The sequence below is a fragment of the Microcebus murinus genome, chromosome 18 (assembly GCF_040939455.1).
Source record: "Microcebus murinus isolate Inina chromosome 18, M.murinus_Inina_mat1.0, whole genome shotgun sequence".
Lineage (NCBI taxonomy): Eukaryota > Metazoa > Chordata > Mammalia > Primates > Cheirogaleidae > Microcebus > Microcebus murinus.
Genome location: NC_134121.1, coordinates 5790222 through 5813396, shown reverse-complemented (window position 1 = coordinate 5813396; position 23175 = coordinate 5790222). Strand labels below are relative to the sequence as shown.

General features: G+C 38.4%; 1 protein-coding gene across 1 annotated transcript in view; it reads right to left on the bottom strand.

The window, feature by feature from the left end:
• COX10 (cytochrome c oxidase assembly factor heme A:farnesyltransferase COX10) overlaps positions 1 to 19447 on the bottom strand; it is a 131098-nt gene extending 111651 nt beyond the window's left edge. Inside the window, exons 1-3 of the mRNA XM_012747917.3 lie at positions 19267 to 19447; positions 14217 to 14350; positions 11527 to 11848 (exon numbers count right to left, since the gene is read on the bottom strand). Of these exons, the coding sequence (XP_012603371.1) occupies positions 11527 to 11848; positions 14217 to 14350; positions 19267 to 19309 (499 nt within the window). The 5' untranslated portion in view covers positions 19310 to 19447. The remainder of the gene's footprint in view (positions 1 to 11526; positions 11849 to 14216; positions 14351 to 19266) is intronic.
• Between the last annotated feature and the right edge of the window lie 3728 nt (positions 19448 to 23175).

The window sequence follows — 23175 nt, the reverse complement described above, 5'->3', positions numbered from 1 at the left end:
AGGGAGGAGGAGGGTGTGAGCGATTTTGTGGTCCTGAGGGCAAAAACCACAAGCTAATAATGACAGAGAAAAGGAAAGTACCAGATATGGAGGCAATATCCATAAGCACTAGCTCCAGACTCCTAACTTCAGAAGCCTTGATACACAAGAAAACTAAACATTTTACTTAAGTCACTGTTTTTCAAGTGTTCACTTATGTGCAGCTAAGGCCCTTCTCAACTCAGTTTCTTTTTTTAAATTTTCTCTCTCTTTCTTCTTTAAAGTTGTCAATATTTTTTGAGTAATTATCATCCTTACAAAATTTATCTTTACCTTCCTTCTGGCATCTACCACAGCGTGTTCCACTTACATGCAGTTCAATCAAAATCAAATTGAATTTAAGACAATTAAAGCCCATCTTAACAATTAAATCATCAGAAAATAGAGTAGCCTACCTAAATACATTTTTTGTCTAAATTAGAAGATTGGCCAAAGCATCTACATAGCCCCAACCCTAGAGAAACCAACTGAAATGACGGAATAAAAATGAAAATTGGAGAAAAACCTACATCAGCAATAAATTACGTAAAGACAGGATACTAAAAACCTCAAGAAATATTTGTTAAATATAATACAGATGAGACCAAATTGAAGACAGTTACTGAGCACTTACTCACTAACTCATTACTTAAACAGCAAAAAATTAGACTGCCTAAATAGCCAGTAATGAGGAGACGTGTAAATATGAGAAATAAAGGCTACCCTGACTGTACTCGTTATTCCTCCCTGGTGAGAGCAAGGACAGAGGCCAGGGCAGACGGTGGGAGAGATGGGCCCACTCCATGACGTCCCTTGACACTCATAGTACAGGAGTGCTTGCAGGCAGCGGCATCACAGCGAGAAGGAGAGAAAGGGCCAGAGTGGTCACACCAGAAAGGAAGCAGCCCTGACATAATACTCTAGGAGACGAGGCTGCAAACTTCCCTGAGTGCCTCCACCCAGTGTAGCAGGCCACACACTGCCACCACACCCTGGCACACCGGGGTGTCCTTCCAACTCCGCAAGCCGTGGCACCAGAGAAGAGGCTGGATGCAGATGCGCCCTTTGCCAAGAACAGACGCAGATGGCACTAAAAGCCAGATTTGGGAAGCAGGACACTGGCACTGTGGTTTCAGAAATATGGTAAAAAAACCCTCATCCCCTTCAGGCCACAGGACTGCTGTGCCTGTAAGGCAAACTGGTGGCCTCCATGCCTCTTGCTTAATATGTGAGAGAAGCACAACACCATCAAGTGAAACTGTTGGGTGATGAAGGAAGATCCAACCGTACATCCATTCAATCAATACATAATGAGCACCTACTACACGCCAGGCACTGCTGCAGGCATGGAAGAAGTAACTGTAAACAAACAAAACACCCCATCCCCATGGAGCTTCTGTTGCTCAGGGATATAACTACCATCTACAATAGTGTTGTCTTCATTCAGGAATGGATAAAGCAAAGTAAAATGGTCAATGTAAGACTCATAGAAAAGACTCTACAATATAAAAGAAAAAAAAGTAGCATGGAATAAAAAAAGGTTGAATATATTTCTGAAAAAGATGCACCATGGAACCACTAAACTATAAGCTCCTCCTAAAGAGTAAGACCCACAAGGGCAAGGACTGTGACAGCTATACACACTTCATTCTATCCACAATACTTAGTAGAGTATTTCTGGAATATGATAGGTGCTCAATGAATATCAGTTGAATGAGTAGAAAAAGTAAATTTATATACTCTAGCACAAAAACAAACCTCATGAAACAGATAAAGTAGGTTAAGAAAAGTAGTATACAGAACTGCCATGGTCATGAGACGTAATAAAAAATAGCAGCACAAAATCAAATAAGTGCTGTACATGATAAATTAAGATCTTTCAGAAAGAAGTTAAAAGTTGTAATGAGAGAAGGTAAATAGAAAGAGTATAGCAAAGAGGCAATTACCAGAAAATGAAATAATTAATATAAATACAAAAAAGGAGATAATCTGATTATTTGATTGTATTACTGAAAAACTCAACAAATAATCAACTGAAAAAATATTTTTAAATACCACCAAATTAATTTTTCAGTAAATAGATTGATCTATTTAAGAAAACTATAAAACTTAAGAGGCATAAAAAAAGATTAGGATAAATGAGAATGATACCATATAGTAAAGATCTCAATTCATCCTCAAACATATCAAAATTCCAATTAAAATATGAACAGAATAGAGGGGGTTATTACAGGGACAGAGCTTCACAAATTCTTAAATTTGTAAGTAGAACATTCTTAAATTTGTAAATAGAACATTCCAACACTAGTTAAAAATTGACTTTTTAAAAATTGGGTATATCTCTACCTTATACTATTGACCAAAATATATTTCCTATAAATGATAAATTTTAATATAAAATCATAAAACATAAGGTTAGCAATGTAGATAAATACTGTATTTATAAAACCTTCATGTGGGAAGGCCTAAGCATGACACAAAGACCAGAAATCCACAAGGAAAAACATTTACAGATTTGTTTATATAAAATTAACTCTTGCACATCAAAAATGATAAATGAAAGCAATAAGGCAACAACATGTAATATATAAGACATTTACAACAGATATATATATAATGGGATCAAATCTTTAATACATAAAGAACACTTACAAATAATAAATGAAGACAAATACAGAGGAGAAGGCTGGAAGGCAAGCAAGCCATTAACAAAAGAAATATAAATCACCGATTGACATATGAAAAATATAAAACCTCATCAGTAGTTTTAAATGCAAAATTAAAAACTCAAGCACCATTTTCACACAGCAAACTGGCAGAGTTATTGAGAAAAATACATTACTATCTAGCATTCATTGGTGAAGGTATGGTGAGTTGGCCAGCATAAACTGGTAAGACCTTTCTTGGGGAAAATCTGTCAATGAAATCAACAGCGTTAAAAGCATGCATACCCTTTGACCTATCAAGTCTACTTATATATATTTATCCTAGGAAAATCATCACAGATTTGGCTCCAAAGATATTCACTACAGCACTATTCATAATAATAACAGAATGAAAACCACCTACATAAAAGTAAATAAATTACGGTATAACTATGCAATAGCATGCTATATATGCATTAAAAATAAAGGTACACTTCTAGAGGTAACTTTCAGAAATATGTACACAAACATATGTATAATTTTAATAGCAAAAAAAAGAGACTATATAAATATTCATTAATAAAAAAACAGTTCAATAAATTCAATGTATCCACACTATGGAATACTATCAACCTTTGAAAAACAAGGTAGATTTAATTGTATCAATGAGGAATTATATCTGGGATATACTATTTAGGGAAGAAAGCAAATAACTGAATGCTGAATTTGTAATATGACCCCATTTGTTATAAAACACAATTGGAACTACTCACTAATATAGTAAGAACTAACTCTTCTTGAACATTTACTGGATATAGTAGTAAATGATTTACTTGCATTATTGCTTATAATCTTCACAACAATCCTTTGAGTAGGATTATACCCATTTTGCAGATGAAGAAACTGAGGCTTAGAGACTTGAAAATCATGCCTATGATCATAAAACCAGCATACTGTACAGCAGGATTTCCAACCCAGCCTGTCTTATTCCAGAGGCTGTGCTTAACATTACAACAGACTGTGCACAGATAAAGGTTACAAAACTGTCTGCAAAAAACCTGTTTACTGCATGGCCTGAAGGGGACTTTTTGTATATCATTATGTGTTTTTGTTTTAAGAAAATACTTTTATATTTTTAAAAAGACACCAAAAACAGGGTAGACATATTGGTACAAAAAGATATAAACAAAAAATATTAATTTTAAAAGTTACAGAGGGCATTTCAACTATGATCTTATATGTGTTTAAAAAGCAAAAATATATGAATGGAATGTATAGAAAAAAGTTCTAGAAAGAAAATACACCAAAATCTTCAAAATGGTTTTATTTTGAGATGGTGAAATTATAGGGGAATTTCAATCTTCTCTTTTTTGCTTATGTGTATTTTCTATTTTTTCCTAAAAATAAATACTTTATAATTAAAAATACTACTGTAACATTTAGCAAGTATATCATTAAGTTAATTATCTCATAATATAAAGTAAAATTCAAGAAATAAGCATAATTTCACTCAATTATTAATAGCATTTTTTTTCTTAAACTTACTATGGTAAGGGCAGATTTTATTTTTTTTCTTAAACTTCTTAATAGCATTTTTATGAAACATGAAAACCCCTTGATACAAATATTTAAAACTGAGGATTACAGTAAGTTGACTTTTAAAAACTATACAAGCAATTTAAAATGAATTTGTATCTTCTATTCCTACTTTTTTCTTTTAATAAAATGTAGCATTCTAGGCTCTAGGGGGGAAAAATCTATACATTGATAGACTGTACTTAATATCAGTTCCATCAACAGCATAATCTACCGGTTCCAATAAACAATCTATTTTTGTGTTCTGGTCTCAGAAAATGTGTTGTTGCTTTTCAGTACAGATGTTATTCAGTAAAAAAGTTCCGCTTTTATTGACCTATATTAAGTACAAACTCAGTTGAGTCACCAAAGGCTCTTATGATCCTAATCCAAATAAAATTTCTTCATCCCAGTGTGGTCCATGCAACAAACTCCAAAAACATATTGTAAATAGCTCAGTTGGCAAGAGAAACTCAAGGGAGACATATTATCCCTTCTTTATAAACTCAGTCTTACTTCCCTTCATTAAAAAAAAAAAATCTTTAAATGTTATTAGCACCAGCAAACATTTGGCCCATATCCTGGCATAAATGCCAAGGCATCAGGCTGCTGCTACCCTGCTATTCTACAAATGAAATATAAGTATGATCACTTTATGGCCTTTCACTTATTCTGCAGTTAATTACCCCCAGTATATTATAGCTATAAACAAAAGGAGGACAAAGAAAGAAAGACCAATTCTATAAAAGTGGCCGCTGACTACCAGATATTTCTGCCTCAGCTATCATTAGCTGTAAATGAATTGCACAAGATGTTAAGAGTCTAAAAGAAATCAATTGATAGATACCAGGTATTTTCTTAAAGAAAAAATCCTGCTGACTCCAAGACATGTGTGAATTCAAGTAATAAACTAAATAGGGAGGTAAAAGGTCAGATAAAAGGGTAGGGGTCACCCAAAGGGTGCTGCTTCTTTAAATGGAATAAGCAGAAGGAAATGACTTTAATTCAATTAGTTCATCCAGAAACCTGGGCCATAGAATATATAAAATGATACAAGGGAAAATTTACTGCCCTGGGACTTTTCCATCTGTGTGTGTGAGGCTGCTGCTCCCTTTTTCCTTGGTGCATCCCGCTTTCGCATATATCTCTTGTGTGGTCCAGATTCTGCCCAGCTGGCTTTCCTTGATGCCAGTGGTAGCAGCTGGCTGCTCTGGCTCTCCCCAGGTGAGCTCTCTCTCATATCCAGCCAGACCGTCTGGGACCGTACTCGCTGCCCCCATAACACCTACTTCACTTTCTCCAAGTGTGGTCCAGGACCACCTGCATCAGAATCATCTGCTGTACTTGTCACACATGCAGATTTCTGGGTCCTGTCCCAGCCCTAGGGGCTCTGCATCACTGAGAACACTGAGTGGCCAGGAATCGCCATTCTAATAAGCATGCCACGAGTGCTCCTCACCACACTGACAGTTGGCAACCAGTAAGTTGATGTGCACCATACAACACAGCATGTGCCATTAAATTATTAATTTAATAATTTTGTGAGATTTCAGACACTATGTTTTAAATATCAACTGCATCTTAAATGCCTGCATCTTAATCCCTGCATCTTAAATGCCAATTCAGATATACAAACATATAAGCTACATAAAAGGAAACAATACAATAGCCGGTATGATGGAAGGAGGCTGTGGCCATAAAAACCACTTGATGTTAAAGGAGTTATCATACTTTCCTCTGTTCCTAATGAAATAAGCATTATGAGAATAAGCTTTAAGAAATCATTTTAAATGAATTTTTAAAGCAGCTCACTATAGACTCTAAGAAGAGGAAACACTGATAATTATTTCCTGATTTAGCAACCAGTCAACACTAAATGCCAAATAATAAAATAATTCCCTCTAGCCAGGCTTCTTTGGAGACCTCTAGCATTTAACAGTGTTGATCACTTCCTTTAGGAACTTGTTCTACTCTTTTGGCTTCTGTGATACAACCTTTTCCTGTTTTCCTTCCTCTGACAATACATTTCCCACCAGTCTCCACTACATATCCAATCCCTAAAAGGAAATAAACCCCAAAGTGTTATCCTGGGCCTTCTGCTTGGTCACTCTACACACTGACCTTGGTAACCTTCACTACCATGGCTTCACTGCCATCTCCATGCTGAAGACCCCTGGTTCTCCCAGCCCAGTGTCCTATCCGAGCTCCTGTCCTTCACAGTACGCCATCCAGTGGACTTCTCCATCTAGATATGCCAGTGGCAATTCAAATTTCATTTGTCCAAAATCAAAGTCACCACCTTTTCCTCAAACCTGTTTCTTCTTTCCATATTCACATTGCTAAGTCTCAATACCATCATTCATCCAGTTTTCCATACCAGAAACCTGGAATTTTTTCTAGAGCAGAGGCAGCAAACTCAAATGCCTATGGGAACAGCCAGGTAAAAAATTTATTTTTTTAAGAAATGTGTATAGCTTTTAACATGTACCAGGCACTTCTATGTCATTTGCAAATCTTAACTCATTTAATACTCAGAACAATACTATGAAGTAGGTACTATTATTATGCCTACTTTACAGATGGGTAAACTGAGGTACAGAGACTATGGAATTTGCTCAAGGTCACTCAGTTAGCAAGAGCCAGCACTTGAATGCAGACTCTGGCTCCACAGGTCAGCATATTATGCTCTCTCTGTGAGCTGGGCAGGGTGTAGTAAAATAAATAAGGAGAACAGGGCCTGGAGAGCTAGACAATACTTGCTTCACCTGGATGTATTCAAATCCTCTGCAGCTCCACGTTCTCAACTTGTGTTTCATGCTTGCATAGCTCTCCGCTACATCCACTGAAGGTTCTGTTCATTCTACCTCCTTCATGTTTCTCTCACTATCTCCCTTTTCCTCTTTCCCACCACAGCCTCAGTTCAGGCCCAAGTCGTTTCTCAATCAGCTACCACTACCTGACAGCCATCATTCTTGCCTCTCACTAGTCTGTGCTCTCTGAAAGCAGGTTGGCAAACTGTAAAGGGTCAGATAGTAAATATTTCAGGATTCCCAGGCCATAAAGTCTCTGTCACAATTACTCCACTGTCACTGTAGCATGGTATCTGCACAGAATAAGTGGGTATGGCTGGGTTCCAATAAAACTTTATTTACAAAAACAGGTGATCCTTGCTCAGTAGTACTACTGCAGCAGTTTTCTTAATCAATCCTATTCCTTCTACTGAAATATATTCCAGATGGTCTCAAAACCTTGGATAATATACAAAAATATAAAAGTATCAGAAGAGAACAAGAGTGAACGTTTTTTTATAACCTCAGGGTAGGTGAAACCTTTCTAAGCATGAAAAAACAAGTAAATTTGAATACATAAAAGTTAAAAATCTCAGTGGAGCAAAAGTAAAACTAAACAACAAAACACCTCAAATAAAGAAAAAAGGCAAAATGTGAAAGAAATATTTGTAATGAATATGATGGAAGAAATGCTAATTTTTGTTATTCATAAAGAACTCTAAAAAGTCAATAAGAAATGACCAAGGATATAAGAAGCAAATAAAAGGAAAAATATAACTGATCAAAATAGAGAGAAAGATACTAAATCCCACCAAAACTTAAACAATGAAGTTTACTCCCACAAAATCTTTTTCAATTATCAAATTGGCAAAACTGGTAAAGACCACTTATGCAAGAGTACAGTATAGACAGGGAGTCAGGCTCCCATATGCTATTGAAGGGAGTATAAATTATAGTATCTCTTGGGAACAAATTGGTTGATCTTTCAAAAACTCAAATATCTAAAGCTAGCTATTACATATATAAACATCATATAAACTCACCTAATTATACAAAGACTTATGTACATAAAAGTTAATCACAAATTTGCTTTTAATAGCAAAAAATTGGAAACACTTTAAATGCTGACTGTAAAGGATTAGTTAATAATGGTAGATCCCTATAATGCAGTGATCCCCAACCCCCAGGTTGTGGACCAGTACTGGTCTGTGGCCTGTTAGGAACTGGGCCACACACCAGGAGGTGAAGAGGGGGTGACAAGCAAAGCCTCATCTGCATTTATAGCCTCTCCCCATCGCTTACACCACTGCATAAACTCCGCCTCCTATCACATCAGGGGAGGCATTAGAGTCACATAGGAGCACGAACCCTACTGTAAACCGCGCATGTGAGGGATCCAGGTTGAGCGCTCCTTATAACAATCTGATGCCTGATGATCTGAGGTGGAGCTGAGGTGGTGATGCTAGTGCTGGGGAGTGGCTAAAAATACAGATTATCATTAGCAGGGAGGTCTGACTGCACAGTAAATGTAATGCCCTTGATTCATCTCCAAACCATCCCTCCCTACCCCGAGGTCCATGGAAAAACTGTCTTCCTTGAAACTGGTCCCTGGTACCAAAAAGGTTGGGGACCACTGATATAGCAGAACAACATATAGTAAGGTAAATACTGTCAGTGAAAGCTACACTGTTACAAGAAAATGGCAAGTTGCAGAACTGTGTGTGTGTGTATGTTGAGAGAGAGAGAGAGAGAGAGAGATCTTGTTTTTATTGAAGAAAACATACAAACACAGCTATATCTACATGTGTATCTATATAGACAAGGCTGCATTTCATACAGGGGTTTTATCTAGCATGGAAGAAAAGGGTATTTTCTCAGTTTAAAATGTATGCTTCCATATTATTTGAATTTATTTACAATAAGCCTATACCAATTTAAAAGTAATTTAAAAACACTTAAAAGATAAATAAGATATAATGCAAAGTGATCATATCCCTCCAAAGAACATTCCACAACTTTACAGAGTTGTGGTATAATGGCCCAACCCTTTAGCATGATATACATGCCAATAAGACAACATGACCCCTGCCTAACTCTTCAATCTCAGTAAGTGCCTTTCCTACATGACAGTCAACTCATACTGTGTTACTGAGTCACACTGCAGTTTTCTGAACATGCCAGGATATATCAGACTTCTTTGCTTTTGCAGACTTCTCCCTCTGCTTACAATTCCCCTCCTGTCTTCCCTGCCTAGTAAACACTCATTCACCTCAACCCTCCCCGACAGGCAGAACAACCTTAGGGGAAATACAATATATGTTAAACAGTCAAGTGTTTATCTGGAATTATTTGGAAACTTTCAGTGCCTCCCGTATGTCAAGCATGCTGCTGGATGTTTTAAACATATCATGTGATTTAACTCCTAAATGACTTATTATTACTTCTATATTACAGACATGGAAATTGTCTCAACAAGGTTAAGGAACTGCCCAAAGACTCACGGGTTAGTAAACGTCACAGGCAAGATATTAACTCAAGTCTGCTTGGCTTCAAAGCCACAGATTCTGAGTTTTGAAAAGGGAGACTGGAGCCAATTGCAGGCTTGATGGAGAAGCCTTGAAAGGATCCGTCTGGACACTTACGTCCCAGCAGACCAGTCTCCTGTGAAGGCAGGGGGACAAGAACAGTAGGGTGGAAGGACAGAGAAAAGGAAAGAAAGCTATTTTGGGGCCAGACTTTGACCATTCCAGATGACAATGTTCCTCTAACACCAGGCAGAGTTGAGGCAGGTGGCAATATGAAGAAACTGCAGACTCCTGTGTAGGTTAAGAAAATCAAAAGCAATGTCTTGAGAAAATTAGTCTGGCAGCTCTGGACAGCATGGACTGCAACAGAGGGTGTGTGGGGACAACAAAGGCAGAGATCTGAACAGTAGGAGCTGCTGCAAAAATCAACAGGCTCATGTGGTTTGAACCTGAACTCAGATGGCACCTTTGGAAATGGGGATGAGAAGGCAGATCTCATCCATTACAAAAGATTCCCTTGGTGACATTAGATGTTAGACTAGAGATAAAGAGGAGAAGGGAGAGAAAGAGTTAAAATTGATTCTAAGGTTCCTGTCTAATGGAAGCAAAGAACACTGGTACTCTTGACAGAAATGGGATGGCAAGAGAGAAAAAGGAACCTGCAGAGAAAGAATCTGTGTTTAATGATAGTGCATATAAGGAAAGACGCTCCTACTGCTGACAGAGGTCACTTCTGATGCCTATGGACAGAGAGGCCTCGATTTTGGGGTGATATCCTTATGACTGTAACTTATCTAAAGGCATTCTTAAGATGTCAACAGCATGACACTTACACCACTTACATAAATGACAAAAGAACTCCTTTAGAGACATGATCATTTCTTGCTCAGCTAGCATAAAGCACTTAGACATGTTTGCAAGGATACCAGGTAGAATTAATCTGTTTTAAGCTACACGATATAAGTCTTAGCAAGACTCTTAAGCTCTTTCACCAAACCCCCCTACTCATCATTCCCCCAAAAAGGATTTTCTTTTCTTTAGGTGAGGCTGGCCACTGAGGAAAGTAGTTGTCTGGGTTACCTCCTTTTACCCTGGATTTCAGGTTCAACTCTTTAAAAACAAACAAGCAAAACCACTCTTTTCCTAATACTCTCAGAAGCCTCCCTGTCTCATCTGTTCAATCGACTCAGTAACATTATTTACCACTTTCTATCCTCAAAGAGTAACTGGTTTAACGTTATCATTCACTCAGTATGATCTGTCTCTATACCCAAGAAGAAAAGAAAAGACCAGGTCTTCAGTTTGCAGAATGACCCAGAACATACCTTCTAAACATGGTTAGCTCAGAATAGGCTATGTCAAAGTTTAGCTATGAGGCAGGATAATAATAATAATGCTTTGCCTGACTTACAGGGTCGTGACAACCAAATTACATAATTATGGCAATAAAATTTGGTATAGTGTACCAGCATTAGGAAAAAAATATCTGGTTACAAATCTCCTTTCAGAGAAGCACTCTATGTCCCTGCACACCTGGAACAAGCTCTGAGGCCCTACAAGAAGCAAAAACTAAAAGTGAGCCGAAAGTCTCAGTGGTCACCATGGGTCACACCATAGCCAGCAGTTCAATCTGTCCAGAGTCTACAGAACTCATTATCTTGCTGAATTTTAAAGGTATAGTAGTAAGTATAAAAACACTAAAGATAAAGAAATAGGCAGGATAAGCTTTCTACTTTAATTGAAAGTGAGAGGGAGACTATTTTAGTACAATACTTAAAATGTAATATTATTTACAATTCTGTATAAATAGAATTCAGAAAATTTTATTTCAAATCCCAATTAAATTGAAGAGGAAAAATACTAAGACAGGATCTGCAGTTTCAAAGTATTCCTTTCAGTGCAGTAAATCAAATGAGCTTTTTGTTTAAAAATAGTTTCAAGTAAGTATCTAACTCTATCAGAAAAACAACGTACCTGTGAGTTTGATTTTGGACAGTCGAGCCAAAATTCCTGGTAAATCAGCTACCTGCAGCTTCATCTCTTTCCACTGCTTTTCACCTTTTTTCTCTTTTCCAACATCTAATGAACCTTCAATTATTGAGGCAGACTCTAGTTCCATAAATTCCTTTTCATTCGGCTTTCTGGACAAAGGCAGACTAGGGGATGAAAGAGGTTTCATTTCATATATTTCTAATTTGGTTTGACCTGAAGATGTTTTTTCAAGGAAAGGAGATGCCACTGGCTCTGGCTTAGGTTTTACTTGCTGGTTGAGGCTTCTGTTCAGTTGTGTGACATACTAAACAAAAAAACAAAAAAACCCACATGTTACTATAAGGCAAGGCCCGAAATACTCTCAAATGGTTGTTTAGTAACATCTTCCATCAGCTCAACTTTTATGGTACTTGAAAGTTTTTCCTACAAAATTAATATTAGTCAATTCAGCATGTATTTACAGAGTTTTTGTTACATGGAAATCACTACAGTGACAGATATAGAGAATAAAATTAATACCTCAGCAATGGTTTTCAAATTCTGTGGTTTAGAAAATTTAGGCATATAAATTCCTTGAAAGATAAATTCAATTTTTATTCATCTCCTCCAGAATTTCCTCTGGAGGCTTAACATTCCAAATGCAATAAAAAGTTTTATAGAATCAAGAGCCCAACCTGTTCTTAGGCAAAAAGCACAGAAAAAAAGCACTCAGTATTAGGGCATAATCCAGGGCTAAATGATGTTACAGCAGTGTGGTATGAGGAAAGAACATGAGTTTTGGAGTCAGTCTCTACCACTTACAAGCAAGAATTAGTAACTACTACTAATATTTGTGAGGTACTTTATAATTTTATATAATATATATCATTTAATCTTCTCAAAAGTTGTTAAAAAAGATGAATCAGGCTGGGTGCAGTGGCCCATCCTTGTAATCCTAGCACTTTGAGAGGCCAAGGTGGGAAGATTGTTTGAGGCCAAGAGTTCAAGACCAGCCTGGGCAACAGCAAGACTCCATCTCTACAAAAAAAATTTTAAAAATTAGCCAGGCGTGGTGTTGTGTGCCTGCAGTCCCAACTACTGTGCAGGCCGAGGTAGGGAGATTGTTTGAGTTAAAGAGTTTGAGGCTTCAGTGAGCTCTAATGATATCACTACACTCTAGCCAAGGCAAGAAAGTGAGATCCTGTCTCAAAAAAAAAAAAAAAAAAAAGAAGAAGAAGAAGAAACCAAGCCTCATACCAAGAGTTAATATCAGTTCTAGGCAGCCTTGGGACATAGAGCCTACTATGCTGATAACTCCACAAGTGCCTTTTACATTACATCACAAAGACTTGAAATTACATATACTAGTCTTAAATAAGAATTAAAAATTCATGAATGAATGAAGAGTTCTGTTTACATAAAAAAGGTACCATACATATTTGAATTTCTCTTCTAAATATCCATTATCCTTGACCCTGAATTTTAAAAATCTGAGCATTTCTATCATTTAAACATTTAAATCTCTTATCAACATATTAAGTTTTATTAAGATTTTAAATTAATTTGATTTTTAAAGTTAAAGTGAGCATTTTAAGTTAAAAAAAGATGAGAGAAATGTCAAATATGATGTTAGATTATGACTTTGCTGTTCTTTCATCCTAATATTACAGCTATAAGTTTTCAGCTATTTTCTGCCATTATATGACCATTTTCTAGTTGAGAAATGGCAAACGCTCTCACTGGTAATTAACAGTAAGTTACTAGGTTGCCCACAATATCATGGAGTGAATCGGAAGACATACAGGATGACTGAGATCATATCATCAATGTTCACTATAAAATGCTAGCAAACTGTAAAACCTCTCAATTTTTTTGAGTTAACTCAGAAGCATAAGTGTTAAGAAAACTTTTAAATGTACCACCGATTTAAGAAAATAAGAGGGTGACATGGTTAAAACAATTATTTCAGTATTACTGATGTATTCACAAAACTTCAAAGAATTTTAAAACAAGTATCATGGTATCAAAACAGTTCAGATTTCCTGGTTTTAGCATAGTTGAAATATGCCAGAAGTTTTAAATCTTTCTCCAAACTTAATAAGTTCAAGATCATACTTTTTTTTTTTTTTTTTTTTTTTTTTTTTTTTTTTTTTTTGAGACAGAGTCTCACTTTGTTGTCCAGGCTAGAGTGAGTGCCGTGGCATCAGCCTAGCTCACAGCAACCTCAAACTCCTGGGCTTGAGTGATCCTTCTGCCTCAGCCTCCCGAGTAGCTGGGACTACAGGCATGTGCCACCATGCCCGGCTAATTTTTTTATATATATATCAGTTGGCCAATTAATTTCTTTCTATTTATAGTAGAGACGGGGTCTCGCTCTTGCTCAGGCTGGTTTTGAACTCCTGACCTTGAGCAATCCGCCCGCCTCGGCCTCCCAAGAGCTAGGATTACAGGCGTGAGCCACAGCGCCCGGCCCAAGATCATACTTTTAACCACAAATGTCAGAATATTCTGGTTTAAGAATAACCAAAACAAGAGATTCAAGTTTTGGATAAACTTAAGAGGACACCAAATGAAGGTCTTTTTCAAACAGTATCTCTTAAAACTTTTCCTATAATAGGAATTTCTAATATTTCTTCATATAGAGAAAAGTAAAGGCAGAAAGCAACAGAGTAAGAACAGTCTTCTAAACATACCATGCGTTTGAGGAAGTTAAAGTGCTGAAATGTAATCCATTGCTTGTTGACATTCCTGAAAAGATGTATGAACTTGTGAGGGGATTCCTGGATAGCTCTTCCTTCAAGATGCCAGATACATCCTCCTACCCAACCTATAACAGAGAAGAGGCAAAAATGTTAAAAATAATTAATGCTTCTCATCAAATGATGATTGTACCTACTCAGAAGCAGAGCCAACTACCAAATTGAGCGCTACACTGTGTCAGCGCTTTGAAATTATCAAATCCAGATTTGTGAATAAATGCAATTTACCAACCCTACTCACTGTTTAACGCAGCATAATTCTTCAGAAGGGCTGAGGAAAATTTTCATTTTAGGATCATTATGTTTTATTACCTTAAATGTGGAAATGACCACACTAAAGATCTTTTTAAGAGAAAATATAAAACAACCAGTTCGGTCACTTCTAAAACAGTAGAAAATAAAAACCACAATTTTGCTCAATGAGTTATTTTATATAATATTTATATTAATTTATATATAGATAAATATCTATATATTTCAGGTTATTATTTTGGCCATGTAAGGTAAGACAACAACAACAAAAAATAGGAATAGTTCTCAATAAAGTATGACTCTATTAGTCTAACTAGGAATAAGCTATTTTCATTGTATCCAAATTTGGCTTCTAATCATGATATTAATACTAAACCTTTTCTCCAATATCAACAAATCCAATGCTTTTGTCTCAAGCCTCACCCTATTCAAGCCTTCAACAATCTGTACAACACTACCGACAGATTCTCCCCACAGCTTCGATGACACTAAAGGCTCCTGATGGTCTACATTCTGCTTCTCAGTTTCTTACGGTGTCTCCTCCTGTTGTATGTGCCACTTTAAGGCAATTGTGTCCCCACTTTCCCAACACTAAATATTGTCCCTGAGCAGATGCAATTATAGGATAACTTCTAACCCTCAACCCATTTCTAAAGGGTCACTATGCCTATTTCCATCTGCTCTCTTGGTATCTCCACATGGATGAGTTGCAAAATGTCTTTAAGAACACTTTAAGAACAAAGATTGAGCACTTTAAGCTCAACCCATCTCTGTTCTGTTCCCTATCACATATAAAACCATTACTTTTTAAGACATGAGGATACATCTTGAACTCTCCCTTTAACACCTAACAACCATCAAGTCCAGTCAACTCTGAAATTCAGATCAAATCTGTCCATTTCTTTCCATTTCCACTGATACAAACCCTTATCACCTTAAATTTGGACACAGTAACAATAGCAGGATTCAAGCCAGTCATCCTGTCCTCAGTAACTTCCCTTTTTCTCCAATCCATGTGCCATATGCGAACAGTTTTCTTCCTGCAGGCCAGAATACATACTACTCACCCACATGTGTACACACAACAACCAATGCAATGTTGTCTCATGACCCTCCACTAAATGTGTTCATCTTTATGTTTTTCCTCCCTTGCACTCCACTCACTGCCTATCAAATTTGCAAAGTCTCTTTCAACTACCTTATCACTTTATTCCATATTTTATGGCACTTCTTAATGCAAATTGTTTCCATTTGCTTCTACCATCATATTTTTAAGTTCCTTGATGGGGGTAGGAGGGCTCTCCTTCACTCATTGCCTTTGTGCTACAACAGCTAGCAGAGTGCTTTCCATATAATAATGAAACAATGTGTGATGACAGGATAGCCCACATAACTCTCCTAGACTGTGGGAAGGAGAACTATTGCTGCCCCTTGAAATACATGGCAGTTATCTTAGACTGGAGGTAAATCATTTCCTCACTGAAATCATATCCTTAAGCTAACTATGACATGCTTACTTTCCATAAACATGAAAATATGTTTGCCTTGAACCACCTTGGGAAACATCTCTCAAGATTAAGTAGGTCAAAGTGAGATTTTACAGAATGGTAGTATGAAGTAAAAACAGCTAGGAAGCTGTACTTACATATGATGAAAACACTTCATTTAATTAAAACATGCCACATTTCTATGAATCAGTGCCTAGAAACTGAAAGGCATTTCAGCCTTACATAAACAAGTTTAAAGATACACAGATATATTAAGGATCTGGAAACGTATGACCATGTCCACCACTCACTGTCAACACGGGCTTATGATCATAGAGCTTTTAAAATTGGGTGAGGAGACAAGTAGCTGAAAGATCCTAAAATTTTTTTTAATGGCTATAAAACAGTTTGAACTTTTAGAAGCAAAATTAGACATGATAATACCAGATCCCTAACATAGGCCCAGTGGCCCGCCAGGTCTCACCATGCTGCTTCCCCATCGAGCCCTCTTAGCAGATCTTCCTAGTGGATCACAGGAAGTCATACAGACCACTCACTAGCAGATTTTTTTGTCAATTATGTTCACAGCTTCAGGGAGTGAACTGTCTATTAATTCCTTCCATACCACCACTGCAAAGACTGATCCAGCAACAAACTATGCGGGCTATATGCAGCCCATCTACCAGAATTGGGGAATTCACAGCAATCAAGAATTGTCCTATAGCTGAAAATATGGAATGCAAAGAAGGAAAGACAGCTAATCTGAGGAATGACATTACAGAAACCTCCATACAGAGGAGATAAGTCAAGCACTAAGAAAGGATGAGTCCTGTGAGAATGAGTGCCTGAGGTAAGGATCAAAGAACATTCCGAGTCAGAGGTGACAGAAAGTAACAAAGTGACTAAAAAAGAACCATAGGCTGAGCGCAGTGGCTCACACCTGTAATCCTAGCACTCTAGGAAGCCAAGATGGAAGGATCAAGAAGATTGCTTGAGGTCAGGAGTTTGAGACCAGCCTGAATAAGAGTGAGACTCCCATCTCTACCAAAAATAGAAAAAATTAGCCAGGCAAGGTTGTACGTGCCTGCAGTCCCAGCTGCTCAGGAGGCTGAGACAAGAGGATCGCTTGAGCCCAGGAGTTCGAGATTGCAGTGAACTAGGATGACACTCCTATTCTAGCCCAGGCAACAGAGTGAGACTCTTGTAAAAAAAAAAAAAAACCACAAAAGTTTTCATTACGGAAAATTGCAGTCATATGTAAAAACAAAAGAGTACAATGAGCCCCCATTCCCTATTACTTATTCCCCAGCTTCACCAATTCACCAATTACCAAACCCTGGCCAATCTTGTTTCATCTACACTCCCTCCCTTCTACTCCCTACTTTATGAATCAGAAGGGACCTTTGAGGCTATCTAGTTCAATTACCTCATTTTATAGATGAGTAAACTCAATTCCAGAAAAGTTAAATGACTTGCTCTGAGAACCCACAGACCAGAAGAGATCCATAAAATAACATTAATAGAAAGAAGGAAGAAAGGAATTTCATGGAGTCATAGTGACCAACATTGCCAGACAGCGCAGAGAGCTTGTGTGTGGTGGGTGATGCCTGAAAAAAGTTTCTGGTATAGAGACCAGAGGCCCCTTGGTTCTCTGAAGGTTCACTAAAAAAATCACCTCCCAAGAGGCAGATTGAGAAAAGACATACAAATTTATTTAACATGTATACATGAGAGCCTTCAGAATGAAGACCCAAAGCTACAGGGAAAATTGTCCACTTTTATGCTTAGGTTCAACAAAGTATAGACAAACATGTAGAAATATGATTAGACAAAAATGCTAATAGCTTGAGTGAGGAAACCCAGGAAGGCTGCCTAGATTCATCTTGGCCTGAGCATCCATTCCTTCCTTCTGGGTATTGAGTAGAAATGAAGGACTTATGACCTACAGTCAAAAAAGATGGTCAGATAATTTCTGACCAATTATGGCCAATTTTTACATAGAATGGCCAAGGGAAAGTTAGAGTAATATTTTTAGGTTTTGGGGAAAAGGGGGTCTGGTTTTTATAACCCATCTTGCGGAAGAGGGATTTTAGTTTTTATGGCTAGCTTTGGGGGAGAATGGGTCTGAGACACAAGAAGGCAGGAGAAAGTCAGAGAAAAATTTTGCTTTTGAGGCTGCTTCTGAGGCCTTCATCTTGGGGTATTATTTTCTGAGGCCCAACATTGGTATATAATCAAAAATCAGTCCCTGTCTTCTCCTATCGAGTCCCTAATATGGATCACCAAGCAACACACTCCCCACACAGCCATTAGTTATCATCTTAAAATATTGGGAACAAAATAATTCCCAACATCCTTTTTAACATCTCCATCTGGACAGATTTTTCCCATCCACAAATAACTATGGAAAGCCAACAACGTACAGTAAGTACCGTTCTAGGCAGTGGGGACACAAAGTTGAACCAGGGTCACACCCTGTTTCTGTCTTCACAAATTTTATACTCTAATTGGGAGAAACAGATAATAAACCGATATATACATTTTAAAAATTTACAGATGCGCTAAACATAAAATGAAAAAAATTAAAGGAATGATGTGAAGAGAGGGGTAGGGGGCCCTACTTTACATAGGGTGGTAAGGGTAGTCCTCTCTGAAAAGATGACATTTGAGTTGAGACCTTACCAAGAGCCAAAAAGGTGCAGTCCAACTTGAGTATACATTTGTCATAGGTCCTTCAAGTGGGAGGATTATATCAAGGATCATACTGGCCATACAAAGACAAAAGTCTGAGGGGGACTAAGGTCTGCCATCTGCAGCTGTCATCACCACTGTCATCGTTATCATCAAGAACTTTTACATTTGAACAAGGCTTCTGAGTGGGAGCAAAGTGCTTTCCTTGCCATTACAAGCCAGTGGCTCTGATAAGCCAGGAGGCTTGTGGAGCCCTAAGTAAGGTTCCACTCTGCCTTCTCCGGCTTCCACTACCTGAAAACCGAAAGCGGCATTGTAGACACTACTCCTTCTGGGGAGTCGCAAGGAGAAGGCAGTGTGTATCACTGGGGCCACAGTGCAAGGTTCCATGGCCCCTTCACTCCGGGGTTCTCCAAAGGTCACTTTCCCCAACACCAGCGACCAGCCGACCTCGCCAAGGGCTCCCAAGGTTGCAGCTAGCCGGAACCACGGCCTCGCACGTGGCTAAAAGAGTTACATTTTCCCCACGGTCGTGCCCCAGGCGCGTACAGTACCTGTCAGGAGGCGTGAGGAGAGAGTGTGCGGGGACGCGGCCATAGCGCGCGAGTCTGGCGGCTCTCCGGGATCCCCGTGTCCCCTCTCCTCACCAGCTACTGGGCGACGCCATCTTCCCTCCCCGCCCCCTGTGGGAGGAGAGACGCTTCCTGTTCGTCACTTCCGGCGGGCGGGCGGGCGAGGGAGGAAAGCGGTGGGGCTGGCGGCGACAGCAACCGGACCGGCGCGAGGGTGCTGCCGCCGGGTCTGAGGCCCGACTGCGTGGGCAGACGCGAGGAGCACGGTGTGGCTACGCCCTCTGAAGAAAAGGCCGTGCGAATGGGAGTTAAGAGGCGTCCTCTGGGCCTGTCCGGCCCTCCGGCGACCCGCGGGTGGCTGGGCGTGGCGCGCTGCTCGCGGGCGGTTTCAAGTCACGGTTAGGACCCTTCCTGGTGGCCGCAGCGCGGAGGGGAAGCGGTTCTTGAGGCGGTGCCTCCTCCCTCCCGTCGGATCAGTTCCAGCTTTACCGTATTCTCTGTCGAATGGGAGCCCGCACTGGACTCCCAGTTGCTGCCCCTGAGCCGCACCGAGGGAGCCGAACCATCAAAGTGTCTCCAGATGGAGAAAGTGCGTGTAGCGGTTAAGAATTGGGGCTCTGGAGGGAGAGCCCGTGTTCTAGTCCTGGCATGTGACCTTGTTTGAGCAAATAAGTCCTCTGAACCTCAGTTAACTTCGTGTACAGCAGAAATATTAATAGTATATTATATAAGGTGGTCGAATTAATGTTTCCCAAATGGGTATCCAGGCGCCTATTAGGTATGGGCACTAATGAATTGTTACTACCTGTATTAACATTAGGCTTGTGACTACTAGGCAGATCTCAGCGGCCCGCCTCCTGGCTCTTTTTCATGTTCAGGTTCCACAAGTAAAAAGTACATTGAAGAAAGACTGAACTTTTGAAAAAGTAGAGAGAATTAGATAACTGAGTTCTATAAGAGCAATTTCTGTCTGTTTTCAATGATGAAATGATAGCCATTTTGGTCCACCTGAGCTAACGTTGTTTGGCACAGGAGATACTGATAATGACCCCCTGATTTTGTACCAGCTTCCACTAGACTAAGGGTTGTTAGTTATCACAGTGTTACAGAGGTACTGTAGAAAGCGGCCGCAGAAACCCGGATGATGTAACATTTCTGTGCAGTTGGATTAGGAAAGTCTTCAGAAATTTAAACTCGGTACTCCGTAGAAGGAACAATAAGATTTTTCCAGCATACAAGGAAAGGAAAGGACAGTCCATAAAGAGGAAAACAGCATTAAATACGGTGTTAAAAGTTTTCAAACTCCTTAATATTTGCCATGTGGTTTTATAAACACTTGATGTTTACATTCAGAGCAAAAGTTGTTACCCTCTTTACGAGTGACATTTTAAGGCTCAAAGAGTTTAAGTAATCTGCTCAAAGTCACTTAGCTGCTGAATGCCAGAACCAAGACCTGAACTATTGCTACCTTCCTGGTATAGGGTTACTTCCACCGTGCCATAAGGCCATATTCACCTAAGAATCTTGAACAGACACAGCTTCTGTGATTTATAAAGCACAGTATTTCAACCTTGACTGCCTGTTAGAATCAAGTGTAGGGCTTTAAAAAATTATAGATGCTTGAGCTACCTCCAGACCTGTTGAATTTGAAGGAAGTGTATGGTAGATGGAGAAGGACCTGTGATTTTCTTTTTAAATCACTGCTGATGATTCTTATACACAGAACTGAGGATTCTGGATTGCAGATTTTACTTGACAGCACAACTAGTCTAAAAGGTTAATTAACATGAATATTATATTTCATGAATTCCCATGTTCTCTAGGTAGACAAGGAGTCTGATAGACTTCTTGGCCAACAGATTTTTCCTTCATTTTAACTTCTTTCCAAAAGTAGGGGCAAAGTATGACCAAGTACAGAAATGAATGCGTAGGTTTTTATTTATCCATGGAAACGAGTAAATGTGTTATGGGAGAAATGCCTGAAAGATTAACACATGCTGGTTTTACTGGTCATCTATCTACTATTTGTCATAAAGTTAACCTAGGTCACCATACTCTCTGGAAAAGTAATCCCTGGAGATATTTCTGTAAAGAATAGGGTTCCATGACCATATACATTGATTTGGCCACTTGTAGCTGCAAGGGAGGCTGGGAAAGCAAAAAACAGGGTTGCAGTGATTACCTTAGGCCAGTCACGATTCAGCACTGTGGCTGTCGGCATATTGCTACCTCAAATCAAATTAATGTTGTAACTAAAAGAGTTCCACAACTGTTCAACCCATTGTTTTCCAAACATGTTAAACACAACCCATTTTGTGAAATGCTATGACAATTTGGGAAATGCTAGAGTCACATATATACACAAAACAAAGCAAAAACACTTGAACAAACAATTTTGGTGATTGGAATACATCCCTATTGACAACCTCGACTTATTCTAAGGTGAACCAGACTTTCTGGTTTGGGACTATCTTGCTTATTTAGACTTACCTTTCCTAGACAGATTTTCTTACAAAATTCCATAGACAAGCTCTGCCCTTTACTCATTATAGATTAATAGGCCTTTTAGAGATAGGCTTCAGACATTCATAATGCCTGACCTTTTCATTCATAGATTTGTAAACTGAGGTCCAGAGAGGTTAAGCGATTGACTCTAAGTGGTAGAACTTTGACTCTAGACATTCAGGTCAGCACTTTTTTCCATCTCACTATATTCTCTTTCTTGTTCCTTGCTCTACCTGTAGCATCTTCTCTAATGAAATGATATAAAATGCCACAATTATTATACACACACACACACACATATATAGTATTTATTTGACTCCGGATTTTACATTTCAAGCAAAATAAAGATATTTTGTGGGCTATGTTTTTCATTACCTGTTGTTTATTTTTTTCAGTTGTTATGGAAAGGTATACAGAATTAAAAGCATTTTTAGCTAAAATACTTATTTTTATTGTCCTATAATTATAGAAAATTGAGTTATATCATTTCATTGTGTGTTAATATGGTCATTAACTACAGTTACCAATTGCTTGTATTTTTAAACATCATTTTAAATAATAGTAAAGCTTTATACCTTATCTCTTAAAATTAATATTAAAAACTTAACCTAGATAATGGCTCCTCTTATTTACCTTATTGTTTGGACAGTCAGCTAAAAACTAAGTCTCATCGTGTCCTGTAGGTTGGCTGCTCTTTTTCTTTCAAATAAAATCTCAGAGAGTCTTTCTACGTGTACCAAATAAAATCTGCAACTTACACCATATTACATGACTTCTGAGTAAATGCTGACTTTTTCAAAGCCTTACTGAATTTCTCACAATATATAAAAAGATCCAGCTTTCTCTAGGAGTTGACCTAAAATGCAGGACGTAAACAATCAACACAGAGCTATGTATATTTAAAAAAAAACCATAGATCTCAAAACCTAAGGAGAAGCAAGGATCTGAATGGACTTTTTCCAAAGAAGATATACAAATGCCAGTGGTGCAAGGAAAACAACCCTAACATCATTAGTCATTAGGGAAATGCAAATCAAAACCACAATGTGATACTACTTCACATCCACTGGGAGATAGCTATAATCAGAAAGTGAGATAATAGCAGCAAGGATGTGGAGAAATTGGAACCCTTATACATTGCTGATGGAAATGTAAAATGATGTAGTCACTTTGGAAAAGAGTTTAGCTTGTTCCTCAATAAGTTAAACACAGACCTGCCATAAAGCGCAGCAATTCTTTTCCCAGGGATATACCCAAGAGAAAAGATAACATATATCCGTGCAAAAATTTGTATACAGGCCAGGCACAGTGGCTCATGCCTATAATCCCAGCAGTTTGGGAGGCTGAGGTGAGAGGATCATTTGAGGCCAGTTCAAGGATGAAGTG